At 33.9% G+C, this 23,103-nt stretch overlaps 1 protein-coding gene across 3 annotated transcripts in view; it reads left to right on the top strand.

Moving 5' to 3' along the window:
• Nucleotides 1-22,420, top strand: part of TUSC3 (tumor suppressor candidate 3) — a 154,130-nt gene extending 131,710 nt beyond the window's left edge. For 2 of the 3 annotated variants that reach the window (XM_081045702.1, XM_081045704.1), the window contains exons 8-11: nt 5,331-5,405; nt 8,962-9,052; nt 14,684-14,746; nt 20,811-22,420. In XM_081045702.1, the coding sequence (XP_080901828.1) occupies nt 5,331-5,405; nt 8,962-9,052; nt 14,684-14,702 (185 nt within the window). In that variant the 3' untranslated portion in view covers nt 14,703-14,746; nt 20,811-22,420. The remainder of the gene's footprint in view (nt 1-5,330; nt 5,406-8,961; nt 9,053-14,683; nt 14,747-20,810) is intronic. The other variant, XM_081045703.1, reaches the window with a different exon arrangement.
• Nucleotides 22,421-23,103: the final 683 nt, after the last annotated feature.

The raw sequence follows: 23,103 nt of genomic DNA, 5'->3' as shown, positions 1-23,103 counted from the left end.
AGAAGATTTGACAAAAATGCAACCTTTTTTAATTGATAGAAACCCTCAAAAGACTGACTATAGTCAGAATATACTTCAATATAATAAAGGTCATATACTAGAAACCCATAGCTAACACTGTACTCAATGGAGAAAAATTGAAATATTTTCCTCTAAGATCAGGAACAAGACAAGAATGTCCCCTCTGACCACTCTTCTTCATTATGATACTGGAAGTCCTAGCTGGAACTATTACTGTGTTAACCCGAAAATAAGACCTACCCAGACCATCAGCTTTAATGTATCTTTTGGAACAAAAATTAACATGAGACCCAGTCTTATTTTAATATAAGACCTGGTGTTTAATATAATTAATATACTATAATACAATATATAATATAATACCGCATCTTATATTAATTTTTGTTCCAAAAGACACATTAGAGCTGACAGTCCGGCTAGGTCTTATTTTCGGGGAAACGTGGTAGACAAGACAAAAAAAATGAATGAAATCCAAATTGGAAAGGAAGAAGTAAATTGGTTGCAGTTGATGTGATTGATCTTATATGTGGAAAATCCCAAAACTCAACCAAAAATACCATTGGAACTAATCAACGATTTCAACAAAGTTGCTGAATACACCATCAACGATCAGAAATCAGTTACATTTCTATATGTTACTAATAAAACATCTGAGAAAAAAGAAAAAACTTCCCCATTCACAACAGCATCAAAAACAATAAGATACTTAGGAATAAATTTAACCAAGGAAGTGAAAGATTTGTACAACAAAAACTATAAGACATTGCTGAAAGAAATCAAAGGAAACATAAAGAAATGGAAAGACATACCATGTTCACGGATCAGAATATTGTTAAAATCCTATACTCCCCAAAGGCATCTACAGATTCAACGTCATCTCCATCAAAACCTGCCAAATGTATTTTTCATAGAAATAGAAGAAATAATTCTAAAATCTCATACAGAACCACAAAGAGCCCCAAGTAGCCAAAGAAAGCCTGAGGAAAAAGAACAAATCCACAGGTATCACATTCCCAGATTTCAAACTATACTACAAAGCATAAAAACAGTATGGTCCTAGTATGGTACCAACACAGAAATAAACACATAGACCAGTGGAACAAAACAGCCCAAAATTAACCCCTTGCATATACAGTCAACTAATTTTCAATAAGGGAGTCAAGAATACTCAATGTGAAAAGGATAGACTCTTCAACAAATGGTGTTGATAAAAATGGATAAACATGCAGAAGAAGAAAACTAGACACCTTTCTTACACCACTAACAAAAATAAACTCAAAATGGATCAAAGACTTAAATATCACATCTGACACTATAAAACTCGAAGAAAACATGGGGAAGAAGCTCCTCTATTGGTGTTGCCAATGATTTTTTGGATGTCACCAAAAGCAAAAAAATCAACAATTGGGACTAATCAAATTTAAAAGCTTCTGCACAGCAAAAGAAACAACAAAATGAAAAGACAGCCTACAGATTAGGATAAAATTTCTGTAAACCGTATACCAGATAAAGTGTAAATAATCCACAATATATAAAGAACTCATGCATCTCAATAAAAAAATCCAATTAAAAAAGGAAATAACTAGACATTTTTTCAAAGAAGACATCCAAAGGCCAACAGATACGTGAAAAGTTGCTCAACATCACTACCTGTTAGAAAGGATAGCATTAAAAAGACTAAGATATAACAGCGTTGGCAAGGCTGCAGAGAAAATATACTACAGGGTCTACTATAGGTGCGGATGTAAATGAGTACAGTTACTATGGAATACAGTATGGTGTCTCAAAAAATGGAAAATATAACTACCACATGATCCAATAATTCCACTTCTGGGTGTTTATTCACAGAAAAGAAAACCACACTAAAGATATATGCACCCCATTTATTGCAGCATTTTTCACAATGGCCGAGATACGGAAGCAATATTAAGCGTCACCACTGATGGATAAAGAAAATGTGACACACACACACACACACACACACACACACACACATTTGTACAGAGGAATATGATTCAGCCATGAAAAAGGATATCTTGTACCACCTCACCCCAGTCAAAATGGCTATCATCAATAAATCAACAAACAACAAATGCTGGCGGGGATGTGGAGAAAAGGGAACGCACTGTTGGTGGGATTGCAGATTAGTGCAGCCACTATGGAAAACAGTATGGAGGTATCTCAGGAATCTGAAGATAGAAGTACCCTATGATCCAGTAATTCCACTCCTAGGCATCTACCCGGAGAAATCCAAAACTCCAATTCAAAAATCTATATGCACTCCTGTGTTTATTGCAGCACTTTATACAATAGCCAAGATATGGAAACAACCGAAATGCCCATCGGTCGATGACTGGATTAAAAAGCTGTGGTACATTTATACAATGGAGTATTACGCAGCCATAAAGAAAAAAGAAATCTTATCATTTGCAACAACATGGATGGATCTAGAGAACATTATGTTAAGTGAAATAAGTCAGAAAGAGAAAGACAAGTACCATATGATCTCACTTATATGCGGAATCTAAAGAAAAGAATATGTGTATGAACTAATCAGAAACAGTTTGGGGGACACAAAAAACCGAGAGTTGTTAGATGGGCGGCGGGGAGGGGGTTGAGGATGGGGGGAAGGGTGAAGGGATTGGGGGGCGGCTGGTGACCACAGGATGGCCTCAGGGTTTTTTGAGAATTACTTTGGGGAACTTATTCAATAGTGTTTGGGGATTTTGTTGGGTGTCCGATGGACATGCGTCCTGTTTGGGAGACCACCTCAGGGATGCTGTGGATGCCTGGTCATGGCATTGTACACCAGAGGCTGGACATTAATGAATGCCAACTATAATTTTATGTGTATAATGTGATGGCTCGGTGTGAGGTCGGGGTGGTGGTGGATGGGGGGAGGGGGATTCACGGTGTGAGGGATGTAAAAAAAAAAAATAAAAATAAAAAAAAATAAAAAAATAAAAAAACATAGTGCTGTAAAAGAGACCCAAATCTGTTACCCACCTAAATAAACTGTTGTATTAGAAAAAATAAAAAATAAAAAAAATAAAACTAAAGAAGTAATCTCGTTTGGGAGCCCACCTCAGGGATGATGTAGATGCCTGATCACTGCACTGTACACCTGAAGCTGAACAATAATGAATGCCAACTATAATTTTATATATACATGTATATATATGTATGTATATACTTACGAGAAGCGGAGTACAGCATTAGGAATAGAGACAGTGGAAATGTAATGGCTCTGTGCGATGTCAGAGAGATAGTGGATAGGGGGAGGGGGGTCCACACAGTGTGAGGAATATAAATGATATACGTCTAAGTATTACTTTGTCTTGTGCACCTGAAACTAAAAAAAAAAAAAAAAAAGAATATCTTGCTTTTTGCAACAACATGACTGGACCTTGAGCATATTGTGTGCAGAGAGAGAAGTCAGAAACAGAAAGACAAGTACTTTATGATTATCATTTATATGTGGAATCTAAAAAAGTCAAACTCATAAAAACAGTAAAATGGTGGTTACCAGGGATAGGGATATTGGGGGATATGCTAAATGTTGTTTAAGGTGTATATACAAACTTAACAGGTACTCTATAAACCAGAGCTCTAATGCACAGTATAATATATGTGTAGACCATGTTGTACTGTAATCACACTTGCTAAGAGTTTAGAATTTATTCTAACCTTAAAAAGAGAAGGATAATTATATAATATGATAGAGGTGCTAATTATCACTACAATGGCAGTCATATTGCAATATATAGCTGTATCAAGATGTTTTATACCTTAAATTTATATAATGTTCTATGTCAAATATATTCAATATTTTTAAAGGAAAAAAAAGGAGACGGCTTCTGTTGCATAAAGAAGTTAAGAGCAAGTGGGCTTTGTAGTCAGATAGCCTTGGCTTGAGTTCTGGCTCCAGCACTGCTGAACACCTTGTTTCAATTATTTAACATATGTATTATCCTAATTTATAAACAAGAATAAAAGAGTACCTACCTCATAGCATCATTAAGGGACTCAATGAGAGAAATACATGTACAGTGCTTAGGCTACTTGCCTGCACAAAGATGTTTTCCTCTAGAAGTTTTATAGTATCAGACCTTATATTTAAGTCTTTGATCCATTTAATCTTGTAAACCTTATTTTCCCCAGGAATATAAATTGTGCCATTTACACCATGATTTTATTAGTGGAATTTCAGAAGCTACTTAGCAGATAGAATCATAAAGTAAATATTTGTTTAATTTATACTATATATGTAAAGTCATTTTAAAACATCATTTTGAATATTTGCAAAAAATATGTCATAGTTAAAATAATCTAAAATTCTGTATGAATTTTTAGATCAAAGATACATATTCAAATGCATAGATTAAAATCTATACATGAATATCAAAGGGTATTGCCAGAAGAAAATGAAAGGGGAATTCTAACGTAACTCCTTAAAGACCTGCATCAGTCTGCTCCGAAGAAGTAAGCAGTGGAAATTCCCTGTATATGAACAGGTTGAATGATACAAGCTTTTAATTGTTTTTTCTCTTATTATTAGCAGTGGCCTATGACTATGGACTTGAGGGATTTGGTATCATCAGATTGACCAAAACACCTTAAGAAGAATGATTCCTTAAAGTCCATAGACTAATTATACTGGTAGTAGGAAACATTCATTCTTTTTCATTATCCTTTCAGCCATTACTGTATGATTGAAACTCAAGGAATTTAGTAATTATCCAAATCTCTGGTTTTCACATTGTGTGTCATGGATCCCTATAAGTTCATTGGTAGCATATGGTATGTGTATGGGATGGGGAGTCAGGCCAGGGGTGGTATACCACAGGGCTGGTACCAGCTTTTCTCTTCTATACATTAGGCTACTGACCAAGGTTGGTTGGTTAGTTTCTTGCTGAATCTATTCTAATTTTCTATGATTGTCAATGGAATGTGTCATCATAACTATAACTGGTTCATGTCTTTGTGTATAATGTGAAATGTCATTATTGGTTTTGAGAGTCTGTATAATTCATATGTGCTGTGAAAGTCCCAGAATTTTAGAGCATTTCAAATAGACCTTCAGAATCCCACAAATTAAAGTATTAGGTTATATAATTTTAAAAATTAAGGCAAATTTAAATATACAAAGAATGATAATTTTATGTTATATGAAGAGAATAAATTGTATTTATCCCTTTTTACGTTTGTAATTTAACTGTTCTGGAACAGAACACACTGTGTTCAGATCCAGAAAAATTAATAGATTTTATTTGCATCTGATTCTACTGTTTCCTTGACAACTGCTATAGATGCTGCTATCACCATGGGGATGGTTCTTCTAAATGAAGCAGCAACATCCAAAGGAGATGTTGGAAAAAGACGGAGTAAGTCTCTGTGTTGGTATTTTTGTAATTTTGTTTTAGTCTTAAGATTCATGTAAATCAAATGGGAAATAAATAAAGGTCCTTTGTAAATATTAACTTGTAAAGAAATGTTCCAGTTTGAGAAAGGGTATGGTGTTTTTTGCTTCTATTTCTTGGATGTCTGTGTGCAAATACTTAAAAATATATTTCTTCCAAAATGGGATTGGATGATTTCTGTGGAATCTCGCATAAAGGAAAGCTGCTATCTACTCTTGTCAGGGGTGCCCTGACCCATCTCTGTTGAAGCTGTGTTCTCTGGAGAAACATCCATCCTACAGGGGAGATGGAAAATTCTGTGGGGAGAGGCGGATTTACTGGCAAATGGTATGTCCCCTATGCCAACAATCAGGTATGCATTCAAGGACTGACTCAGATGGAGAAGTTTTCACGTAGATTTTGTACACTGAAGTATTAGAATATTTTCTAATTACCTCCTAACTTCCTCTTATCAACATTTAAAAAGGGAGCATATCTTAATCCTACCTTTTCCAGGGCATTTGCCTTTTCTAGTGATATTCCAAGGTTTACAATTCCACCGAGTTCCAGTCAATTATGTTTTATCTTTTGATGAAAATATTAAGGGGTGATAGAATAAAACAACATTCTTTTATAAAGTAACAAAACTTGGCAGGAAAGGGGATCGACACATGGAAAAACTCTTCCCTGAAGAGCCTAGGTTAGGAAAGTACAGAGAGACTTAAATTCAGTATTTCCTGACACAGACCTTTTTATCATTATGTCAAGTCCCTATGTGATTTTATGAGTATACCTCTACAAACCTATAGGTAAAATTTTTGTCAATATGCTTTGCATTTCTGAACCCTTCTTAAAACCCATAAATTATGTATGGTGAGCATAGATGCCTGAGAAAGATTAATAATTTTTTAAGAAGTTTAAAATAAAAGACTTATTTTCTTTATGGGATTTTAGATAGGGTGACATGTCAGTAAGTACATCATACTGATTTCTAAATACTTAGGTATCTTAAATGTTGAAGTGTTTTGGATGTAATTTATAGATTAGTTTACCTTCTGGTTTTCCATGATGCTATCTACACCCTGTTATAAAGAAACTACAGGGTAAGAAACAAATGCATTACTTTGTTTAGTTAAGCATTGTTCAGAATATCATTTTATGATATAGCTTTTAAATAAACAATTTGATGGTCTTGGGATTGACAGATAATGTTTATGAGAACAAATTCTTAATGTGATTATATATTTATATGTATTCTGTCATTTCAAGGTAAGTAATAGTAAGAAATATGTATTAATTTTTTTAACCTCACAATGTCTATGATAATGAGTTTATAAAATCACTACTTCCAGCTTCCCTCTTGGTAGATATTTGTATATGCGTGATTCCAACACCCCCCCACACACATTGCGTAATTAATGTGTGTGTGTGTGTGTGTGAGAGAGAGAGAGAGAGAGAGAGAGAGAGAGGTGGGAAATATATTTTTAAATTACTCCTTTTTGATTCTAATGTGGTTTTTATTTTTGGTATAATACAACTACTGTGATTATTATTGGCCAGGTCAGAATGTTTGTGTCATTATAGCATCTTCTTCTTACAAGTATGTAGTCTTGGATGGGCTACAGTGGTTCCTTTAGTGATGACTAACTCCTCACCACCCATTCGATTCCTCTCTCTTCTCCATGTACAAGTACTTGAGTTACATTATTTTGTTCCACTGCACTGATACAAATATATTCCCTTACGTGATCACATATTTTGAGCCTCTTTTCCCGTTGAGCATAACCAAATGCGGCTACTAAAAGTGGCAAAGGGAGTGAAAAGTGTTTTGAATATTCAACTTCTAAAAATTTTGTGTCTCTTTTTTAAAGATAGAGGAAAGGAAGAAGTGTTTGATAAAAATACCAAATGTAGGAAGGTATAAAGTAAAACATCATGTAATTAAGTCTAGGTTTAGTAAGACTGTTGTACGCAAAGTTGTTAATATGCTGTGTCTAGTGCCTGATGTCTGGCATACTTGGATATTCTACAATTTTTAAAAAAGGTGTTTTTCATTTTGTGATGTTCAGCAACCGTTTTTTATCTGCCAATATTCATTTGAAGTTCAACCATATGAATATTGTCTGAAATTAAATGTCATAGAAGTTTCAATTGAATGCTATTAAGTGCTTATGATTTTTAACTATTTATACTCAAAACAGAGAGAATGATATTCCTACAGAGCTGAATGAAAACCGACACAGATTTCTAGACCATACCTTGAGAGTCCATACTTTTTGTACTCCCTGGTTTCCAAGACTGTAATTAAACCTGGTTTCATTTATATGCTAGAAGAATTTTTTAAAATGTATTTATCATTATAAGCATATATAATAACTTTAATTTTCCTTGTGGTCCTCTGCCTTAGTATGTTTAATCTATTTTTGCCTTCTCCTTTCTTTTATAATTATTTCAGCTATTTTTCAGTATTTTTAAATTATTTCCTGAAACTTATAAAAAGATACAAGTATTGTGCAAATATTTTGTTCTTAAGAATGCTTAAGTGTTTATTACTGAGAAATAATTCTAATTTCTACTTATTTATAAAACCAATTTAAATAAACTTCAGTTTTTAAAAATATATATTTATTTTATTCTAAACATACTTGCATTTTATTGTCTCAGATTTTTAAACATTTAAATATTAGAAACATATCTATTTTATTAATAGCAATGAATCTTGTTTAAATATCCATAAATGTATATTTAAATATGTGAGCATATTTTTATTTTATATGATATGAATGTATATATAATTACTCATCTACTTTTAAGTAAAAGAGAAAAGGGAAAAAGTAATTTTCCTATTGTCAACTTGCCTGGGACAAATATTGAAAACCTAGAGCACAGCACATTCTACTGTAATATATTACAGCCCCCATTCCATTGTTAAAACAAACAAACAATAAAACCTTGACACTATTACCTGCTACTTAGGGGGTCTTCTCTCCCTTTGTCTTTTACAGAGTCCATATTATCTTACTCTAGAAGCTTTTAACCCTCGCCTTCTGTACACCAGGATGAACTATTTCTAAGTAACAGGCTATTTCTGAAGCAGTAATCTAAAATTATATTTCTTTGTAAATATTGCATGGCCCTGAAAACAATGAATTTATATTTATCATTGTAATAACGCACATGTCTCTGCCAGTATATCTAGTGCTTCATAATGCAGGGGCTGATAATCTTGTTTGTGGTCTATCACATAATTTGTTTTGTTTTGTCCCCTGGGGCATTTTAGTATTCTTAGGAACTCTTTAAGAAAACAACCAGAAGATTTAGCTCAGTTACTTTTGTTGTTTTCATACTCCAAATAGTACATTTTCATTAAGAATGTGGAAAATAATGAATCCATTACATTTTGGATTATCTGATTTGTTGTATCTGTATGTACCATTAACTATTACATGTAAGTATACTGTACTTAAGTGAATGCATCTTAAAAATACAGACATTTGGGTTTCATTTGTCTAGATGCTAATAGTATTTTATCTCTTTTTAGTAATTTGCCTAGTGGGATTAGGCCTCGTTGTCTTTTTCTTCAGTTTTCTACTTTCGATATTCCGTTCCAAGTACCACGGCTATCCTTACAGGTAATATTATTTATACTAATGTGATTGCTTTCATTTTCAACTAATAAACAGAATTTCAATTGTTAATCTATATTTAAGGATTGACTTAAAATAGCTAACTCATTTGCCAAGTGATTTTAAACTCAGTAAAGCAAGTTTTTGAGCATCCACCATATGTTCAGCATAGAGTATACAAAGGAGATACCGTGTTTCCCCGAAAGTAAGATCTAGCCAGACCATCAGCTCTACGTAATGCGTCTTTTGGAGCAAAAATTAATATAAGACCCGGTCTTATACAGTATACTATATATAAGACCGGGTCTTATGTTAAAGTAAGACCAGGTCTAATATAATATACTGTATAAGACCGGGTCTTATATTAATTTTTGCTCCAAAAGACTCATTAGAGCTGATGGTCTGGCTAAGTCTCGTTTTCAGGGAAACACGGTATAAGTCATGGTTGTTGTTCCCAAGCAGAGTACAGTTTCCTTTTAGAGACACATAATATATATTTTATATGTATATATAAAAACATATGTATATACACATATAACAAAATGGATTGTAAGCTTTGTGGACTTCATTTTTTTTTTCCTCTTGGTTTATCTGTTATGATTTTGACTTGATTTGCAGTTTTTTCCTAACTTGCAAAACTTTTCTCATCTGCTATTCAGTGTATAATAAACTTTGCATCAGCTTTTAAATCTACAAAGTTTTCCCTTTTTTCTAATAAGAAAAGTCAACTTGAAAGGGAAGATTAAATGACAAAATATCTGAGCACTAGAAGTTGTCATAATATCTTGTAAGATTTTCACCAACATATTGTCATGATTGAAGGTGGGAAGATGGTGAAAATTCATTCTGAGACCACACTGTTACAACCAAACTTTAAACTTTTACTAAAACACAATACAATTAGTGTGCCAGATTATACTTGGTCATTTTATGAATTAGGCATAAGTTTACGTCTTGAGTATATTCCTTCTTCAGCTTCTCTTAAGGAAATAAATATTCCACTTTCTCTTTCTCTAGGGAGTCCTAATAGTTTAACCCATCCTTCTTTCTAAAGAAGAAGTAAAGGTCCTATATGTCTTTTTTTCAGAGATTTTAAATACTCTGCTGAGTTAGTACAACTAGTGATATGTTGGTAGAAAATAAAATCTCATCATTCCTTATATCCTTTCCACATAACCGTGCAGTTATTTTAAGAGAATGTTTCTACATGGATGGTGGCAACAATATATGGCTTTATCGGGGTACAAAACTAATCCCATTAACAGGGAGATCTGATTATGAGGTTATAATGGAAAAATAAGACTCTTCAACCCCACCTCTTTTCTTACATGAACAGAAGCACATTTCTAATTATCTTTTTCCCACTCCAATTAAATATAAATATACTAAAGGAATGGAATAAATGTATCAGATCTGAGCTGCGGGATCGTCTGCCTTAAATCCTTCCTGCAGTGTAAATGAATTTTTAAAAACATTAGTTCCAACGGTAATTACAAGAGTAATAAGACAGGCAAGTAAAGCCTCCAGTTTCTTCATTTTGTTCTTGACATCACATAGCCAGCCAATTTTGGTTTTGAAAATACGAAATGATCAGACTAATCAAATCCAGATTAAGTATACTCAAGAAAGATGAAGTTATGTGTTACTCTTTCTCTTTACCCAAGAATTGAGAATCATGGTTCTGTATGAATTGAGTGTTAGTTTGACTTATATGTGTTCTAATAGAATCTATAAAAGATTATTTGTATTATTTTTTTCTTTTTATGCAGGATGCCAAACACACTTAAAAATTAATTCATTTCAATTGACAGCACTTAGAATATGTCAAAGAAAAGGTATCTATTTTTATAAAAGATAAAATATAGTAAGAGATGTTGTGAGATTCTTCTTAAACACTGTTTAGTTAGAGTCAGGAAATGGGGGAAGGTAAAGAGAAAATTATAGCTTTCCTTGTATATAAAAGCACCTTATCCTACCAGAATGTCATTCCCTATCTAGATTCTCTGACAGAGCAATATAATGAGGTGGAAAAGTAGAGAAAATTAAGTTTTTACTACTTTCATTGAATAATGTCACATTTGACAGCATTATTTTTGTGTGTGTGATATGAAGAGTTTTCAAGTTTATATACCCCCGCCCAAGGAGTAGTTGTCATTTTAATATAATACCTCCTCCCCACTACTCTGGTTCTTTATCAGGAGTGGACATATAAATCACCCAGGGAGATTTTCAGAATATATATTTTAGGCCTTACCCTCAATACACATAATAAGCATTTCTGAACCAGAGTATAGGCTTGCTTATTTTATTTATAAATGAAGGTGGCATTGAACATTCTTACTGTGTAGCCAGCCACACTCCCTTGTCATGGCCCCACCAGACTAAACAAGGGATGGGCTTGCCACCAGCTGGCCACATGGAGATGGAAATGTGAATGAGATCTCTTGGAAGAAGTCAGAGATGGAAGTCATGTCCAAGAGTGGTTTGTGAATATGAAATTTGACATAGTTGAGATGGAAACCCTGAGATGCTGCCAAGAAACAGAATCAAACAGAGCCTGGTAAAGAAGCTTAGGAAACGAGGTTTGCTGAAAGAGTGGGGCATGGGGCTGCAGAGAAATGGATTGCAGGCTCCTGCTATTACAAAAGCTCTTCAGCACTCTCTCGCATTTGCTGTGCTGTGTTACGACTCAGTTATACAGCTGTTCCACCGTCCAACTTAAATCATTTTTTTTAGTTCAACTGTCTCTTTCTATATGATATAAAGCTTTCTAATATTTCTCTCCAGCCTCCTTAAAATTGATTTGTATCCACTTTTCCATCTTCTGTCTTTTCCATGGATATAGTGGTTCGTCAAACTTCCATATATCCTTACAGGTCTCATAAATCATCCCTCTCTGATCATTTATACTCACATTCTCTTACTGCCAGGTTTATGGGATATATGTTCCTTTCACTACATTTACAGTATCCCTTTGAGCTAACAAAACATGGTAGAAGGAGGGGAGAATTATGAAAAAAAAATTTTTGCATTTGCGAATATTTATTCCTTTTTATGTCTGGTACATGGGTATATACAAAAGTCGCCTTAGTGATGGTAGATACTGCTTTGGGTTTTGTTTTTATTCCATTACATCATTTTTCTTCACAATAAGCTTTTTTTTTCCCTCAGAAATTTTATCAACTTTCTTGTGAATAATCATGATGATAAATAAATGAAAAAAATCAAGAGTAAGTGTTACTAAAAGGATTGCAGAGAGTATATACCAGAGATTTGGGTAAATCTTGAGCTAACCTCTAAAAACCTGACAGTGCAGGGGAAAAAATATACACATATACGACTAGTTCACTGGAGAAAAAGCAAGGGTGAGGACAGAAGCAATAATGAGAGAGGGAATAAAAGAGAGAAAGGAAGAGAGAAATAATAGCTGAAAGGGGAAATGTTGGTACGGAAGAAAAAGAGACCCTTTCCCACTAAGTTATCCTCTAGAACAGGGGTGTCCAAACTGCGGCCCATGGGCCAACTGCGGTCCACAATCCATTGTTAATTGGCCCACAGCAAATTCCAAAAATATATTTAGTTTACTTAAATAAATCAGGTGAGGCAATACGTACTTCACCTCGAATGAGTCGCCCGGCTGTTTGTGTATTTTACCGCATATGGCCCTTGATGAAAACCGTTGAAAAAAGTTTGGACACTCCTGCTCTAGAAGAAGCTTGGTCAATTACAAACATAGCACCACAGTCTTAAGGAACACTTTGCATTCCCAGAAGCATGTATCTGCATCTGCGGCATCAGCATTATAGTACTTGATTTAAAAAACGAACGAACCAACATTGCTCGTGTCAGATAAAGGCAGTTTGTAGGGACTGAGAAAAATGAGATGCAGGATAGGACACCATCATTACAGGAAGAGGAAAATCTGCAGAATATACCAGAAGGTACGTCCTAGCCTGAGTACTCCTGTAAAGATATTTATGGATGTCCATCTTCCAAGTGAGTTAGGCTCTACTATAGGAATCATAAACTTTGGGAACCAAAAGCCAAATCAACTTAATCAGTTGTGAGACATACATTGAAGTAGGCTTGCAAAAGAAAGGTCTCAGCCGAAACCATATCCTTGACATTGAGATAAGCTGAAAGGACAAATACTCATTTTTCTTCAAAAACAATGGAAAAATCTTCCGCTTCTATGTACTTTAGATAATATCTGTACTTTGGGTAAAACTCTTGAGATATGCCTTAGAGAAATTACACATTTGAACATAACACCATCTACTAATTTAAAAATCACCTTTCTCCATGGGCTTTAGCTCCAGAGCCAAAGTACTTTCTTGGGTGTGTGCCACTGCCTTTTGGACCCCTCAATATCTTCCTTTTGAGTTTCTGTGAATAACTTTTGTGACAAGAAATACCATGGATGCACAGAACTATGTCTAGAATTTTTAAACTAATTTTTTTTCATTTTTCCCTTCCAATTATGAATTCTGTTTAATCTGAAACTTGTAATTTCTGCCATATGGAGTGATTTCTATTTTCATTTTTATTTTAATCTTAAACCTTACAAAACTAACATTTATGCCGTTCATCAGAATTTCTTAGTACCTCATTACCGCTATTTTTTTTTTTTTTTTTGGTCAATGTGCATGTTGAAGGGGATAAAAGCGTATTTTAAATGTTCATCCTATTTCCTTAAAACTTCCCCACTTTTTAGTGTAAAGGATTTTTTCCCTACAGTATGTTTCATACTATCACTAAATTCTCCTATATTATCTTTTAAGTTTCAATAAGCAAACTTCCTGATTTAAATCTCTGACCTGCTTGTTACTGACTGTATGACTTTGGACAAGTTACTTAACTTTTTTAAACCTTGATTTTCTCATTTGTACATGGAAAACAACTACACGCTACACTTGCCCATTGTAAGGATTACATGGGAGAATGCATGTAAATCACTTAGCACATTGCCTAGCACATTGTAAATGGCATATAATATTAATTACACAATAAATGTTTGATGCTATTATCATTAATTCTGATATGAATATTTTAAACTCATTTATGTTTAATCTTCTTTTTTCTAACCAAGATTTTTCTTTACACTGAAGATTAAGTAACTGTTACTTTATATTTGCATGATTCAGTTGAGTGAAGAACAACTTTTCCCTGAATCTTTTGATTAATTTAATTGGACTCCTGAGTCCCTTGAAACTACCAGTGAAACATCAATATGATTAAGAATTTGATCTAATTACCATCTGAGCCATAGTTCAGAAAAATATATTTTTTTGCAGTGCTAGCACTGAATTCATTTTGTTTATTAAAGATTAACTTTAGGGTTTGTCCCATTTTCTAAGAAGAGCGAAGTGCTAGTAGCTATATATGATAGTCTTTGCTTATATTCTTATCATGTCTTTGATAAGAATTTCACTGGGGTTGCTGAGTTCCAACCTTGAGGAAGGATGTAAAGGCCCAACGATTCAAAGACGAGCTGTCGTGCTATGAAGGCACCATTGTCTATCCCTTGTCTTATCTAGATAAAGAATACACTGCTAAATCTTGTAATAATGTTGTACCTACAGAATCTTAAGGACTATTTTTTCCATATTGTTGTATTTCATTATGGTGTTTGGAAAGTGATCTGGACTTTGAGTGAGAAGATGTGATTTGGACCTTGGCACTTTAAAACTGTAACCTCAGGCAAGTCTTTTAATCTTCTCTGATCCTCAGTTTTCCTCATCTCTCAAATAATGACCATAAGTTTTATCCCGTAAGAACAGTTAAAGCAAAGTATTTGTTTTACAAATGTAAAATAACTTTACCGTGAGATCTCATATTACAGTCTTATGCTGTTAGTACTTAGCTGTTACAGGTATAATTCCTCAAATAAAAATTTCCAGCTATAGACTTTGACAAATACAGTATATATTTTAAACAATACCATGTTTCCCCGAAAATAAGATCTAGCCGTACCTTCAGCTCTAATGTGTCTTTTGGAACAAAAAGTAATATAAGACCTGTATTATATTATATTATGTTATATCATATCATGTTATTTCATATCATCTCATATAAGACCCGATCTTATATTAAAATATATTGATTTTTGCTCCAAAAGACACATTAGAGCTGATGGTCCAGCTAGATCTTATTTTCGCGGAAACATGGTAATATTCATATACATGCATATGCCCTCCACTCCAAACAAAATATAATTCCATTTGTTTACTTCTCTGTTTTATTACTTTAGGGTGGAAAGCAGAACTGGAACCATGGATAGAAATATATTTAATTCCACCTATGAAAACTAGTCAAGTCCCTTTTCTCACAAGCAAGCAACATAAACTTTAATATCCATGATAATAAAACAAAATACAAGTCTTTTAAACATGGACTAATTTTTTTAATCAATATTTAAGAAATAGATACTTAGGAACTACTACATAAATCCAAAGTAATTTTTATAGAAAATTTAAAATCCAGGTTTTTTGATTTTTGCACTGTAGATTCCAAGCCCTCAAACCAGAACACAGTCTGAGCACACTTATACATCAAAGGTAGCTCTAGGCAGGGGTGTCCAAACTTTTTTCAAAGTTTTTTACCAAGGGCCATATGCGGTAAAATACACAAATAGCTGGGCCACTCACTCAAGATGCAGTACGTATTGCCTCACCTGGTTTATTTAAGTAAACTAAATATATTTTTGGAATTTGCTGCGGGCCAATTAACAATGGATTGCGAGCCGCAGTTGGCCCGCGGGCCGCAGTTTGGACACTCTTGCTCTAGGGGTTATGTTCATTGTAAAAATACACGGTTATTACTCTGACAGAAAGTCCACTATTTAGTCACGCGTGGAAGCTCCAGTGGTCTCAGAGTTCTTTGTCTTTATTTCAACCTTACCCTACATGCTAGGATCATTGTTCTTTTTCTCCAGACCTAGCGTCCATGTTTCTGACCATGCCTAACTCTTAATAATCATGTTATCAAAGCTCTTACCTGAGCGTTATTCTCTGTGTATAGAAGTGGCTTTAGCAGTGTTAGACTTGACAGTTGCTACCTTGTGTAACTATAGATATAGAAAGATTTTCATTCCCAGAGATCTCTCCCAACTCCTAATAAAGCCCTGAATTTCTTTGGGCCTTTTTTTTTAAGATCATTTAACTTCCAACATGAGGACTTTTCTGGGTTCAGTAACCTATAACAAAGAAGAGAGCCCATGGCTTTTGGCTAAAGAGACCTGGCTAACAGCCATAATGTACTTTTGCCTGGCATCCCCTTAGAACACTTATGAATAGGGTGGAAAGGCTGAAAAATCCTAAGAACGGTGAAGCAGTGAGTTCCACTCACTACAAAGGCCAATGGAACAGGCGAGAACACCCAGCTAGTGGTTTATCCATGCTGTGAAGCAAGGCTTTTCCTCCCTCCTGCACTTTTTTTTTTTTTTAAATTTAGATACTAAAATGAAATCCTAGCAGCTACCTCTTAACCATATAAATGATTTCTGTGAAAAAGAGTGCCCTTAAGTAACCACTAGTTCTCCCTGACTCCTTCCCCTGTTTGAAAACAGGAACTGAAAACTGTATACAAGAAAATTCTGTCCCGCTGAAGATCTCAGTAGAGAATTCAGTCAGCTCCCAATTGGACAGTATCCATTTGTTCAAGAGCACTGTGCACATCCTGAGAACAAAAAGAATACTTCAAGAGAAGGGAAAGCAAAAATAAAACACAAACCACTATTTGGTGCCTGTTCAGATATATCACAGGAAGAGAAAAGGAACAAATAGGCTTTACATATCGTATGGGTCTCCAGTGATCCATCCACTTATCAAATACAGAGGTCTCTTCTCATTGTGTAATCCACATAACCTTTTCAGCACTGTAGTTGACCAGCTCCTCTGAAATGTTATACCATGGATTTTGTAAATGTGACACTCTTCCACCTTCCTCTTTCCTTCGGGGTTACTTCTCAGTCCCAATATACTGACCAAATCCTAGCCTTACCCCCTCACCAACATGTCCAAAACCATCTCTGTTTCCACACTTGTTTCTCCCCTTTTCCCCATTTTCCCTATGACACCATTATTCTCAGTCATACAAGACAGAAACCTTGGAGTCATTTTGACCTAACTCACTTTGTGTTCCCACTGCTGCTATCTGATTTATCGTACACAGTATCTTTCTCAGACTATCACCTAACCTCCTGACTTTATCTCCCTATATGTAGTCACTGTCTTCTCTAAGCCACCACTTATTCTAGAGGAATGCAGAATTATTTTAAGATACATAGATTATGTTGCTTTTTCGTCAAAATCCATTTGATTTTGGCTAACAAGAAAGGGGAGGAAAAAGGTAATACATGTTCCTTCTAGAAGATATAGATAATCAAAATGAAGACAATAAAATTTTCATAGTCCCAACACCTAAATTATCAATGTCAACAGTTTGGCTTGTATATATTTAGAACCTAGGAAAAGATTATATCATGTTTTTTCTCTTTCCATACATCATGAGCATATTTCAGTGGCATTAACTAATATTCTACAACATGATTTTACTAGCTATGTAATAATTTCATTGTAATAATTCCTATGTAATAATCCAATAAATCCACTTAACGTTTTTTTTTTTTTTCTTTTTTTAAGTTTGGTCCCACCTGTCCCTTCTATTTTTATAGTATACTTCAGTACAGGGGTCAGGATACAGCCTGCTTTGTGGGCCAGATTTAGCCTGCTGCCCACTTTTGTGTTCCACATAAACTAAGAATGGTTTTGACAATATTAAATCACTGGGAAAAAAATATTTTCTGACATGTGAAAATTATGTAAAATTCAAATTTAGTGTCCATGAATGAAGTATAATCAGCACATAGCCAGATTCACTGGCTTATGTATCATCTATGGCTACTTTTTCACTAAAACAGCTTAGTTGAGTAATTTCAACAGAAACTATGACTCAGAAAGTTTAAAATATTTACTTTCTGGTCTTTTACAGAGTGTGCCGACTACTGGTTTAGCCATGTGAACACAACACCTAACGTGTTTTCATTCTTTGGTACCTTTCTTCAATCAGCTCCTTCAGCATAGGCTATCCATCCCTTCATTTTACTTGTTCTCAAAGTCAGTTTTGCTCTGCCTCCTTGTTTCTAAATTCCTTAACATTTGACTTGCCGTCATATCAAGTATATCACAGTGCTACACTTAATTGTATCCAGGGCTTTTCCTCCTCTGAAAAAGAAACATAATGGCCATGATTTTCAGGCATCCCATTTCCTGTAACTCCCTTCTGTGCACAACATGCATCTACACTATAGATGATCAATAGTCGTTATGGAATACTGATTGAAAATGGCATTTTTAGTTCTGAATATGAGAGAACTACCACTTTAAATAATGTTCTCTAGAAAAAACTCTGAATTTCCAGTAATAAACTTGCTAATGAATCTTTAGAACAGCACTCCTCAGCAAATCAGGGACTGCATTTTTATCTAAATCCTGAATGTTTGCTGTTGTGGGGAGAGATTAGGAGAGAGCCAGACTTACAGAGAGAAGTGTTGGGATCTTCATTCCATTCCTTCTTTGTATACACAGCGCCCTCTGCGTCCCTGATAGTGCTTTAAGCAATAATCAAGGTACGCAGACTAAAAGGGAATGGTTGCACCCCTTTAGGTTAGGAGAACAGGGAGCTTCTGAGGCATATGTTGCTGCTTCTGGTCTGCTGTCTAATTTCCCTGTGTACAAGTCACTAGCCTTGCCCAGTAGCTTCTGTCTTATATTGCGGCCTGAGTTAAAGTTGACCATGCATTCACTTCAGAATACACTAATCATGGTAGTGAGTGTTTGCACATGCAGACAACCATGAAACACACTGCAACACTGAAAAGTACATTCCAAGTAAGAGGGATATATTCAGCTTTTAGTGTTTTTGACAGTTTCTATGTATGACACGAAAGCATTCTGTACATTTTTATGGTAAGCATTATTACGAAAGCTAATAGAACCTTTTGAACCTTTCTAGCTGCAGATAAAGTTAGGAAGTATAACAGCATCATAAACAGTCAAATGACTGTCCTTGCTTTATCGTGCTAATATTTTTAGCAGTGATAAAAGGTTATCTTTATAGCTGTATAGCTATATACAGGTGCTGTATAGCTTGAAATGTTCAGACTTGTCCTTTAAAAAACTAAAGAAAGAAAAACTACAAATCTTCAGTTTCTTTAAGTTATCATTTTTCCAAGTTTAATTAGTTTAAAATATTTTATGATCAAGTTTTCTTTTTTCATTCTTCAGATATCTATCTCTCATTCTTCAGATAGTTTTATCTTCAGGCAGGTTTTATCTTCAGGCAAGCTTATTATTAAATGCAGAAAACGCTCAAGAGTTAATTTACATGTGGCACCTCTAACTTCTTTGCCACCCACGTTATTAGGGGCAAGGAAGATTGAACAGCAACTGGAGCTTAGTGCTCTTGACTGCGGTTACTGCTCTGACATTCTTCATGGAAATGGTTACCCTTGCGGTACTTCAGTCATAACTTGTTATCTTGAAAAATACAGTGTCTTATTGCTTGTAGATGCCAGCACATAATTTATAACTTTTAATTTAGTAATTCCTCAGTAACAGATACAGAGTAATTGTTTTAGTTTGTAATGCACACTTTATGTTTTCATTTGTTACATATTTTAAATATATAATATGTCAATGCTTATGTTTTATAATAAATTATTTTTAAATATATATTTACTTTTAACACATGGTACCACCAAGATCATAAAATATTAGCACTGGAAAGAACTTTGGTGATCATCCAAAACAATGAGGAAATCGTTTCACTAATGAGGAAACTGAGGTTCAGAAAGACAGAGAAGTGTATGCCTAGGATACTATAATTTAAACATCCAAATAATTAAAAGTACTAGTTTTCCAACTACATGACTTTTCAACTATAGTAACCAATAATTTCATTTTTAATATTTAAAATGAATTTGTCTTTGGTTGTCCTACAAAGTTATATTGTTAAGACAAAAAAAAAAAAAAAAAAACTTGCCACATGTTAGCAGAAAGACATAAATATCAAACAAAAGCTTAGTAATGTTATTTAAATTGACTTATTTTTTTACAAACTTAAATATATTTCTATGTATAGATAAAAGCTTTGCTTAGGGAAGTTAAAAACCAAAATAATTGTTACCTTTTACTTTTATTTCTATATGTACAAGCATGTATTTGTGTTGAAACGACACATCAGGCTCTGATAATACTTTAATGATCTGTGTATACTTTCTGGCTATTCAATATAATGAAATAATAAATTTCATGAAAAAGATTAAGTGTTTATGTAAGCAAATGAATTACAAATTGAATGATGAGAAAGAGACTAGTTCCCTTAAGGCACTGAAATGACCCACTTTGAATATTTGTTTCAATCAGTTCCCTTTATTTCCCCTACATTGTCAGTTTAAATGCTGATTTAACTATTGATCTAGCCAACAATGATAGTGGTTCACAGAAATAGGGTGTTTTATCCAAACTTAACCAATACGAGTACAAGTTCATATCAGCATCTTATCCCACCCTGATCTATTCTGACCACATTTCTGACCCCGTTACAGGAACTAGTTCAGGGAAATTAACCTGATTTAAAAATTAAAATGAGCTGAGTTAATATAATTATGACATTTTTGTTATATTTATATGTACTAATTTAGAACGGAATAAAAGGCATATTTTGTTCTAATTTTAAGTAAATAATGTTCTTTGTTTTTCAGCTTTTTAATTAAATGAAGCAAAGTGGAATTTCCATAAAGTGAATATTTACCATGAAGATAAATGTTCCAGACATACTAGTTTGAATTCTTAAATTCATTTCCTTGTGTTCTTGTGATAATCTAGCTTATTCTTGTATAAGTTTTTTAAATGTGAGATTTCCTAATAAATGTAATTTAAAGAAATTGATGGTCAAATTAGATATTAGCATTGGAAAGAACAAAGGAAACATTGAAGTGTTTTTCAAGCATATTATATTCAGTGTATGCTAGACTGAAGTGACAATGTAATTTTGAATTCATGCTTTAGAGCTATTCACTTATTAGTAAAGAAATCCACAATGTTAGTAAGAGGAAACTGTGAAATGTGTGTTAAAGAATTCATATGGTTGTACAGAGATTAGGTATATGCATGACAATGCTGTGTATTGAAAAATTAAACGTACTTCAGTTTCAATATAAAGGACATGTATGGTTACAGGATTTTGTTCTCATTAATCATAACTAGATAAAGGAGTATAGTACAGGGAGCTGGATGAATAGTACCTATAACTTGGATACCTAACTTGGGAGGTTCTTCCCAGGTTATAAATCTAAAGCAAACATGACTAAATTAACATGCCTCAAAGGCATCAGGCAATGAAAACAGTGCACCGGAACTGGGAATTAATTCCTCTCCAACTGTAGAAGTGACATCCAGGAATCTAGACCTATAACCTATAATCACAAAACTAACCCAGTATGGACATTTTTCCCTAGTGTTATATGGAAGAACCTTGCCATCAAAACCTCATTCCCTAAATCCAGATAAAGATTAGTTATCCTAATATGAGTGAGGGACTCAGTGAAGTTTTCTTGCAAACCAAATATAGGAGTCTAACCATTATTATTTGTATATTCTGTTTACTTTATAAAATTTAGTTTATAAGCATCTTTGCATATGTTACAGTATATTCATAACAATTCTGTAAATTAGACAGGAAATGTAAATTTTGTCTGACTTTTAAGTACTAGAAGCTGAAAGCCAAAACGAATAAAAATTAGAGCTTTTGGTTAAGCTTTCAAACTCCCAAACCTGAATTTTCATGTTCTATAGCACACAAAGCAGGATTTAGAAATACAGTCAGTCAGTTCAGTAAACTCTTTTTTGTTTTCCCTATTTAGGCTTTGCTATCTAATTTTCATTAAGATCCAAATAATATACCATGGAGAACTTGCTAGTTGGAAGTTCCAGCTATATTCTCAAACAGGAACCAGTGCACACCCACTGAATTTACTATCCTTAGGTAGCACTTGATCTGTCCATCTTTATCCATTGAATAGTTTTGTATGACCTAAAGTTCATTCAGAACAGACATTACAATTGGAGTTTGAGGCCAAGTTTTATAAGTAATAAACATTTATTTATTAATTATAATGATTTCTGTTTGTCCTCTTAAAGGTCAAAATTTTTGTCTTCCAGTTTGCAATTGACTAAATTAACATACAGTTAACCTCTATAGTTCTCAGATATTGTGACCTAGGTAAGAACTTCCCTATCTCAGATTAGTAAAAGTTTTCTAGCCTCAATTATATAATTTCCTCTGAACATTAAACATGTGCCACTATAAAAACATTTTGTTTGTTTGTTTTCTTCTAGAATTCCATAGTTTAAAATGCTATTTCTTCTCTATAGTCAATTGTTACATTATGGAAGTGATCCTCCAGGGAAATAAACTGCCTAAAGATAAGGTGTGATTGCAAAGTGCTACAGGCAAAACTAGAAAGAAAAAAAAATGGCTCAAATGTAATTTGCTTTCAGAATGTAACATGCAAAATCACATACGTAATATATATCTTTACCTTTGCCAAACCATTTAAATTGGAAAACTAATTTGTATATGGTATGTTATATCCTCCAATGTCACTTTTCAACCAGATTCATTCTATTAAACACTCCCTTAAAAACTGATGATATGTTTAACAATCTCCAGTTAGGATTAAAACAGTTACTTTTTTCCTCAGTTGGAGAGAAAAATTCCATCTAAAGGAGTTTCATTTTATAACACCTGATGAATAATGTGTTGCATTTTGCTCAGCATACGGTTCCTTGCATTACATGTTCACATGAGTAAAGCCAATAGTGTTGTGTGTTTATTGTAATTTTCTTTTGCCTGTAAAGTAACATCCCTTGTCAGCAAGCACAGTGATTTGGGGAGATTAGACCTTGTAAACACAGAACTTGACAAGTATCTCCTTTCTTGCTTTTATGAGAACCTCCCTAAAGGTATATGAAGGGAGTAGTTATTCTAAATAA

The sequence above is a fragment of the Rhinolophus hipposideros genome (genome assembly GCF_964194185.1).
Source record: "Rhinolophus hipposideros genome assembly, chromosome: 4".
NCBI lineage: Eukaryota > Metazoa > Chordata > Mammalia > Chiroptera > Rhinolophidae > Rhinolophus > Rhinolophus hipposideros.
Note: the sequence above shows the minus strand (reverse complement) of the source record. Positions and strands in the feature narration are given on the sequence as shown.